The sequence below is a fragment of the Seriola lalandi genome, unplaced genomic scaffold, assembly GCF_002814215.2.
Source record: "Seriola lalandi dorsalis isolate HSWRI2012SDOR001 ecotype SW California unplaced genomic scaffold, Sedor1 jcf7180002054883, whole genome shotgun sequence".
Taxonomy (NCBI): domain Eukaryota; kingdom Metazoa; phylum Chordata; class Actinopteri; order Carangiformes; family Carangidae; genus Seriola; species Seriola lalandi.
In genome coordinates this window covers 2,487,412-2,495,989 of record NW_019525658.1, presented here as the reverse complement: position 1 = coordinate 2,495,989, position 8,578 = coordinate 2,487,412, and the positions used below count along the sequence as shown (strand labels likewise).

Genomic DNA, 8,578 nt, shown 5'->3' with positions numbered 1-8,578 from the left:
GATGCTGGGATAGGCTCCAGCCCCCCCGCGACCCTACTAGAGGATAAGCGGTAGAAAATGAATGAATGAATGTAACTTAAGACAACAGTTAGACACTAGCTAACATTAGTGTTCATCCGTAGATACTTGACATTTCAGAAACTCTGAAGGTAAGGAAGCAAAGTGTATTAAAAAAGCTAGATAGTTATCTACTGCTACTTACATTTCCCACAGTGTCTACATGACACATGGGAGCAGAGAGCCTGTGGATTTATGTATGGCTACAAGTCTTTATATGTCTATCAGTAACTGAATAAATGAGGCATTAATAATAAACAGAAAACAAAGAGCTCAGAAACAAACAGATGGATGAAGTTGATCTTTGACTGATAAAATGAACTGATCACTTGTTTGGTAATATAGAAATATAGTATGTGTTTCAGATTTACTATCCAACATCAGAAGGAGTGAAATTTTGCCTCCTGCAAAGCTTTATCTCAGAGCTGAACCCCTTGCAGTCAGACCCAAAGTGGTTGTTTCGGTGCTGGCTTCACACATGGCTCTCCCTCACCTGATGCTGTGTGTGCTAGCTCGTATCTTAACAAATGGACATGAATCCATGGACCCAACCTGCCTTGTGTCAACAGTCCTGAATGTCACAGTCTGAGTATTGTTACTGACCATGCTCATCATCTTCTAATGGCTACTAGCAGGATAATGCTCCATGACACAAAGCTAAAGTGGTCACAAACTGCATTCTACAACATGACAGTGAGTTCAGTGAACCTCTTTGAATGTAAATACTAGATAAAATGTGATCATGATCTGCTGCCTCCGTCTCCTGCAGGAGGTGAACAGTTTGCAGTGGGAGCTCAGCTTCAACCAGGTCCAGATGAAGAAGTCTGACCAGTCCTGGGAGCAGAAACACAACAGGTCAGATTTATTCCACTTACACTCAATGTCTGTGGGATTCTTCCTGGGTTATATTGTAACCTTATTGTTGTTTTTCAGGATTGTGAGTGAGAACAAGACTCTGACTGACAACCTGCAGGACAGAGAGAGTGAGATCCAGCAGCTCCGAGCAGAGAATTATGGTAAATTCTGAATAATGTAGATGAATGAGAAGTGACCTAAACACGTCCGCACATATCATCTCCACATGTGAAGTCAAGTGAATCTGTCTGGAGCTGAGTTAATGAACCTCACACAGCTCCTAGCTCCAAGAGATTGACACAGTCTTTTTCCAGCATTTTTAAATGCATCTTGTGGTCTCAGTCATCATAATGTGTGTGTGTGTGTGTGTGTGTGTGTGTGTACATGTGTGCGTGCAGCTCTGAGTCGGCAGTGTGTGGAGCTTCTCTCCATGTTGAATGTGAAGGAGCAGAGAACTTACCAAGGAACCAAACCTCAGTACAGCCCAGAGAGAGACGCAAGTGTCCTGGAGGTGAGAGAGCATCAGTCAATATTATAAAGCGAGAGAGAGAGAGAGAATATTTGTAGTCAGGTCATGTATTAGGACCAAGACTTTACCTTCAGATCAGTGACCTCACACACTGAGCACATTCTCCTGGTCATGTTTTTAGTGTGTTTGTTTGGGGAAGTTATGCTGACCTCATATCCAGGTCTTTAACTGGATAAATGATATACTATGTGTAAAGCATAGCAGGCTTTTAGCACAGCTGTTACCAACATGTGGCCATTTACTGCATAAAGCAGCTACATTGATAATAATTCCTCCACTGTGAGAAGCTTCTTTTTCTCACCTGCCTTCATTCAAGAACAGTTATGGACATTATTATATTTTATACCTGAAATATAATGTTAATAAGACTTTATTTCTATAGCACTTTTCAATACAAGTAACAAAGGGCATCACATGAGTCAAATAGAAAACATCCCAACAAATCAAAATAAAATGTAAATGAAATTAAAAAGACATCATATGATAAAAGCTTTTTTTATATATATATAAAAAAATTGTTAATATTTCCTTATAAACTGTTTTGCTGTGGCCCCCTGGTGGGCTGCAAAGATATTGCAAGTGGGTTGACAAATCAACTGTAAAACAGTACAATTTAAAGTAAGTAAAATGTTATTATAAAAAAACAATAAAGAATGCTTTTAAATATTTTAAAAACATTGAAAAAAAAGTTTAAAAACTCCTTCCATTGTTTTTTTTTTTTATCACTGTGATGAGCCTCTGTGGAGACTGTGGAGCTTCCTACATGATTCTCCTGCTCTCAGTTCAGTCCTGAATGTTTGATCTTTATATTTTAGAATAAAAAGTGCTGTGTAAAGGCATATTTCATCTGTTGAATAAATCTCAGATTGAAAACTGACATGACATTATGTGCATAAGGTCTCTCTCACTTTTACTTAGTTATAATATGTAGCTTTTCCACATTAAAATGTCTAAAAATGACTAGACAAATGTTTCCACTAATTCTCAAACCTAGAGAAATATGTCATTTTAATCATGGCAACACTCCGTGTCCTTTGGTCGACTGTCAATGACATCATATCCTCTATGCGCATGGGTCGTTGTGTTTGTCAGACAAAAGGTTAAAATGGACTTTCATCTAGTTTAAAGCCACATACACTTTTTACACCTTGGTGGTTTTCAACTCTATATTTTAACCAGATTAAGGATTTTAGTTGTCTTTATTCATTTACTGGTTTGAATCCCCTGGTGTGTTTGTTATGGAGAGGAGGACACCTCTGTGGATAATTCAGTTGCTGGTAAAAACCTGCTGAACGTCTGCTTCATAAGTTATCAGAGAAACAATCAGGACAAAGGTTAGCATCAATCTCAGCTCCAACTCTTCCCTGAGTCTCTGTCCTCCGTACAGCGTCGCTCAAACACTGTCTTTAAATGTCAAACTGCTTCATTCAGTGTTTTCAACAGTTAGAATCTGTTTGATTTCCTGAACCACTGACACTGAAGGAATCCAAACCAGAAGAACCTTACAGCAATGGTGGTGAAGACAACAACTCCCATGATCCCACGCTATTTCATGACGTCACCGAACACCGTCTTTTCTTATTGTTTTGATTGAGAGACGCCTAGAGGCAGAAGTGACATACTGTGCGTTTAATGTATATATAAGTAAGTTGCTCTTTTGCAGGGGAGTTGATCTAGTAGTGGTATTCATCTTCTCTTTGTGTTGCAGCTGACAGTGTTGGGGGCCTGTCGGTGTTTTGGAGTTGCAGAAGCATGTCCATGCAGTCGAACTGCTGCTGCCAGCAGGAAGCAGCTCGTACAGCTGCAGCAGGAGGTAAACCACATCCAACCACTTCACCTGTGCTGAGCTCAGACCATCACTGATGTTCTTCTCTTCTTTATCTCAGGTGTAATAAAAACTGTTTACAGCAAGGTTTCAACCTTACAAGGTTTCAAACCAATGTCCTGACAACAAGAGCTGAGAAAAGTGTTTCTAACACCTTTAGCTAACGTTAGCTCATCTCACTGTCACTGTCAATCGGTTGAGTTCGTATGAACAGCAGCTTTATGCATCACCCTCACTTTACTGCAACAGAAGAGAAAACAGTGGATGTGAGTGACTGTAGAGGAAACTCTGCATAACAGCTCAGATGTTTGTTGAGTCTTTTTGGTGACCTCTGACCTTTCTGGTCAGCATGTCTTTGCTACACGACCCCAATTTACCCATGACATAATTTCATAAGGCCCACATATCTGTAATTTTAAACACTTTTAAAAATAAATCGATATTTAATGTCTCTGTTTCTAAACCCAAAAGAAAGATTTACCTGGAGCACAGTTACCTTCTAGTTTTTTCGAGGGCCTCTCATTCCTCTGGATCATCTTTGAGATGATTCTGCTGTGTAATGTAAATCTGTGTGTTTGTTTTCCAGCTTGATGCTCAGCGGTCGAGGAGAGAGGAGGCAATGATGGTTGCGGACGCTTTTCGTATCGCCTTTGAGCAGCAGCTGAGGAAACGAAGTGAACACTTCCTGCTGCTGGCTGAGGCCAACATCCTGAAATCATATCACTACAAGGCTGAAGGTGAGTCTGTTACATCACATCAAACTGGACAGTTCAGTCATCCCTCGAGCCGTAACCAGTCCTGAATATGAGGTGTAGCCCTGTGTTGTTCTCACATGGTACCAGTAGTGCGTGGTGACCTCAACAGATAAGCAAGCAGAGAAGAAGAAGAAGAAGAACAAGACCCTCTGATCTGACAGTCAACATATCACATGTGAAGCATAGAGGAAATCACTTCTATGGTTGTTCAGAATATTTATTCAGTATCTTTGTAATTGATGTCTGTTTTTTGCTTTAACTAACCTGCTGAGTTCCTGATGACAATATGACACCTGGAACTAAAGTTGTTCAAATGGAATGGGATTTATAAATTCATTCAGGTGTACTTTCCCCGCATGTGGAAGGATGACAGAAACATGTCTCTAAAATAAACATAGGGAAGGATTCAGGTGAACTTTTTCTTGGATAGAGCTCCTTAAATGTGAGTACAGGTATTCCCTGTCAGCGCCAGGGATTTACTGCTATTTTAACATTGTCTCTGAAGCTGAAGTGAGTAATCCTTGATTTGAGTTCCACCATGATTCCCAAAGGCTTGGAGAAACATCTGTCCTTTCCTTCCAGGTGCTAACAGGAGTCCTTTAATCAGTGTCAGCCAGAGACTGAGAGGATTGCTGCCTTCCGGTCTGGACTTGAAGATGCCTGATGATCTTCTGGAGACTCTCTACAGACTGCTGGACTTGGTCAGTAACTCCTCTGACACCTGTAGACCTGTTGTCTAGAGATCTGGGGGTGTATTACAGAAACTTCCTGAAGGTTTTTTTGCCCAGTTTGGTATCACAGAAGCAAATCCTGACTCACTTCAGGAATTCTGTCTTATCTCAGGTTAGGAAATCCTAAAAACTCAAACCAACATTGCTCATCAACTTTTATGTCTGTTACCTAGCAACCAATGCTACTTTTCTCATCTCATGAAGCACATTCGTCAGTTGCACCGCAGCTGGTAGAGCCTCATCTCACCACAGCTGGTCGTAGCTGCTCGGCTACCTGCAGGATCATGTCTGTATCTACTAATGGGTCGCGAGTCTCTCAGTGGATCAAAGCTCGGCCTGCTGACTGTGTAAAAGCAATAAAAGAGCAGTGATATGGACGAAACAAGTGGGCTAAGAGGTGGAAAAGTGAAAGCCATCCTAAAGTTAACTAGTTTACTTAACTAGTTCGTAACATGTTGTCTGACCACATCTAAAGGCAGGAGCTAAATGGCTGCACATGGAGACAGGTCTTCCTCTGCTTATGTTTCTGCTTCTGCTTCTGCTTCTACTTCTGCTTCTACTTCCTCCTAGGTCACAACAATTAGTTGTACAAATGGGAATAATGGAGAACATTTTCAGACGTTAATGAGGATGATCTTGGTTATAGGAGTTATAGGAGTAATTGTGTGAAGTATGAACATAGAGAGGCTGAGGGGCGACCTGATGGTCCAATCGTTAGGGCGCATTCCACATGGGCTCAAATGCCCTGAGCAGTTAGTCCCAGGTTTGGACTCCAGAACTGGCCAGGCCATTTGCTGCAGGTCATTCCTCTACTCTCTACCTGGATTTCCTGTGGTCAAAAAAATGGTTGTAATTGTAGTTTAACCAATCAGCCAAGTTGCAGGAAACATGGTCACAGTCTCCACAGTCAGACCTTCCTGGGTTATAGCACTGAATAATGACCACAAGTGTTTTTGCAGAACATTATGATGTCACACTGAAGTTGACCTTTGACCTTTTGGATATAAAATGTCATCACTTAATTTTATCCTTATAGATATTTGAGTTAGATTGTGTCATAATTAGTGAATGAAAGTGTGAGTTATGGCCATAAAAAAAGGTCACAGTGTGACAGGAGTAAAGAATTACCCTCTGGGTGTTCCCGATATATTGCATTCACAAGAACGTGAGATCACCATGACCTTGACCTTGACCGCTGTCGCCGGCGTGGAGGCATAAAAACAGAGAGGCAGAGAGATAAGGCCAGACCCTGCTCACCTTCACACCGTACACCTGGCCAATAACTGGGTCTGTTTCAGAAATGTAAAATAATTGTCAGATGCTGTTAAACAACCTGAGAATCACTTTATTTGAAGCACACTCACACATGCTCGGTCGTGGTTGTCAGTAGTGGTAGGAAATCTCATGCATCTGATTCATTCATGTGTTGATGATCTGAAACGTTTCTCACTGTCTGGCATGAACTGACTGTTGACTGGTGTTTGTTTGTGGACTTGATGAAGCTAATGCTCTGACCTGCTGTTTCCTGCTGCAGCTGAATGATAAGGAGGAGGCCCTGGCCCACCAGAGGAAGGTGAGCATCATGCTGGCTCACAGCGCTGAGGAGCTGCAGAGACAGCTGCACCTAGACTCACCCTGCCAGCCGTCAGATCCGCCAGAGTCCAGCATCCCATCGAAGCAACCACAAGACCCATCTAAGAGTCAGAGCCAGTCTCAGCAATCAGCTAAAACATCAGAGTCCGACGTCCAAGCAGAGCAACAACCGGAGCTGTCGGTCTCCCAGCTCCAGCTACAAGAACCACCATGTCTGTCTGAGTCCAGGACTGAACCACAGGAGCTGCCAGACCCATCACAGACCAGAGTCCAGCTCCTGTCTAACCACAAGAGCCGTGAGTCTGAAATCCAACAGTCAGACCAATCAGAGTCCTGATCCACTAGACTCCAGACCTCAGCCACAGCAGCCAGGGTTTGACTGTGAGAGAAAGAAGCAAGACCTGGATGTAGCATGTGTCATGTCACACTGAGGCTGAATGTGGAAGGATGTGATCGGGCCTGACCGCTCACTGCTGTCCCAGCACCCAGATGTGGTCCTGAGAGAGGAAGAGTAGGGACAGGCTGAGACCTTCAGCCCACAAGCGTCTCCGCTACGTCTCACAAACAGTTTTTTACTACGATATTCAGATCAGCAAAAACACACGAAGCAGCTGAGGATACTGTCCACCCATCGGTTTCCAAACCTGAGGGGACGTTTCTGGACAAGCTGATACTGATGTAAAAAATAAATCATGGTTCAGTTTGAAAGTCAGCAGTGAAGACCAGTGACAGTTTACCCAGTCATGTGACCAGAGTAGGAGCAGGAAGAGTCCCTGTCAATGTCTGAGTGACTTGATAACTTCATGTACAGTATGTGTTTATTAGGAAACAGAGAGGTGGTGTGACGTTGGAAGAATGCTCTGGGGAAGACGAGCAGATGGATGAGTTTATAAAATGTTTTACGTGATTGATTTTTGTTCTTAGCCACAGCTACCTCCAGCCGTGTCAATCACACACTCAGTTCATCAGCTCTGATGTTCCCTCTACTGAACTGTGCACGTCACAGAATCACCATTACAATATAAATTAGACACTGTTTGATTATTAATGAATATTTTATTTAGCAGGTGATAAATTCATATTTAACTTGTGCTTTAATAAACAAACAGGACACAGTGGCGAACAGACTGTGGCTTGTTTTTAGTCTATTACAGTTTTTTTTACAGTTGTTAAAACACATTTCTTGAAACTGTCAATGCGTTACTCTAAACTGTAAAAACTACATTCACCAAACTTCTTCTTCTAAAATCAAACAATCACCTCATCATACACAAAGACAATCCAAATAAAAACACTACGATCATTCCTTACACACTACAGAGAAAAATGTGTTCAGAGCATGTAGCTCCAGAAGTGTTTATTGTTTGTAATAGAGTAAAGGCATTTTATGTTTTCTAAAAAAAATATTCACGACTCAGTAACAGTTACAGTGTTACCGACTGTAAGTTCTGTAAGCAATGAAGTATTGACTGTCTGGATTCAGAACTTACAAACAGCAAAACTTCAGTAGCAAAAGGCAAAAATCACAGGCTGATCCGACTCCTGATGTGGCTCAGTAGTGTGTCTGGCCCCCGTGTGCCTGTTTACACTCCGACAACGTCTGGACATGCTCCTGATTGGTCGGCGGATGGTTTCCTGGGGGATCTCCTCCCTGACCTGGATCAGGGCGTCAGTGAGCTCCTGGACAGTCTGTGGCGGTACTTGGCGGCGTAGGATGCTCCGATACATAACGTCCCATAGGTGCTCACGTGAGGGCCAGGCAGTGGCATCAATGCCTTCGTCATCCAGGAACTGCCCACACACTCTGGCCACACGAGGCCGGGCGTGGTCCTGCAGCAGGAGGAACCCAGGGCCCACTGCACCAGTGTAAGGTGCTAACCTGCTCTCACCTTTGAAGAGAACTGGGTGCCAATGGTGGACCTGCCAGTTCTGGTGTTGTCTGGTGAATGCCAATCGAGCTGCACAGTGCTGGTCTGTGAGCACAGGTCCCACTAGAGAATGTGGGGCCCTCATGCCACCCTCTGTCTGGAGTCTGTTTCTGACAGTCAGAAACATGCACACCAGCAGCCTGCTGGAGGTCATGTACCTGGACTACCTGTGCAACCTGATCGGGCTGCAGGTACCGCCTCATGCTACCAGTAGTGACAAGGACACTAGCAAAACACAAAACTAGAGAAGAATCAGTCAGGACAGATCAGGAGAGAGTAACTGGGGGGGGGGGGGGTTGGGGGGG

The 8,578-nt window shown here is 43.2% G+C and overlaps 1 protein-coding gene across 2 annotated transcripts in view; it reads left to right on the top strand.

The window, feature by feature from the left end:
* ccdc125 (coiled-coil domain containing 125) overlaps positions 1–7,493 on the top strand; it is a 12,725-nt gene extending 5,232 nt beyond the window's left edge. For both annotated transcript variants that reach the window (XM_087171655.1, XM_023397631.2), the window contains exons 6-12: positions 827–912; positions 991–1,073; positions 1,311–1,423; positions 3,150–3,254; positions 3,853–4,003; positions 4,604–4,722; positions 6,287–7,493. In XM_087171655.1, the coding sequence (XP_087027781.1) occupies positions 827–912; positions 991–1,073; positions 1,311–1,423; positions 3,150–3,254; positions 3,853–4,003; positions 4,604–4,722; positions 6,287–6,682 (1,053 nt within the window). In that variant the 3' untranslated portion in view covers positions 6,683–7,493. The remainder of the gene's footprint in view (positions 1–826; positions 913–990; positions 1,074–1,310; positions 1,424–3,149; positions 3,255–3,852; positions 4,004–4,603; positions 4,723–6,286) is intronic.
* Positions 7,494–8,578: the final 1,085 nt, after the last annotated feature.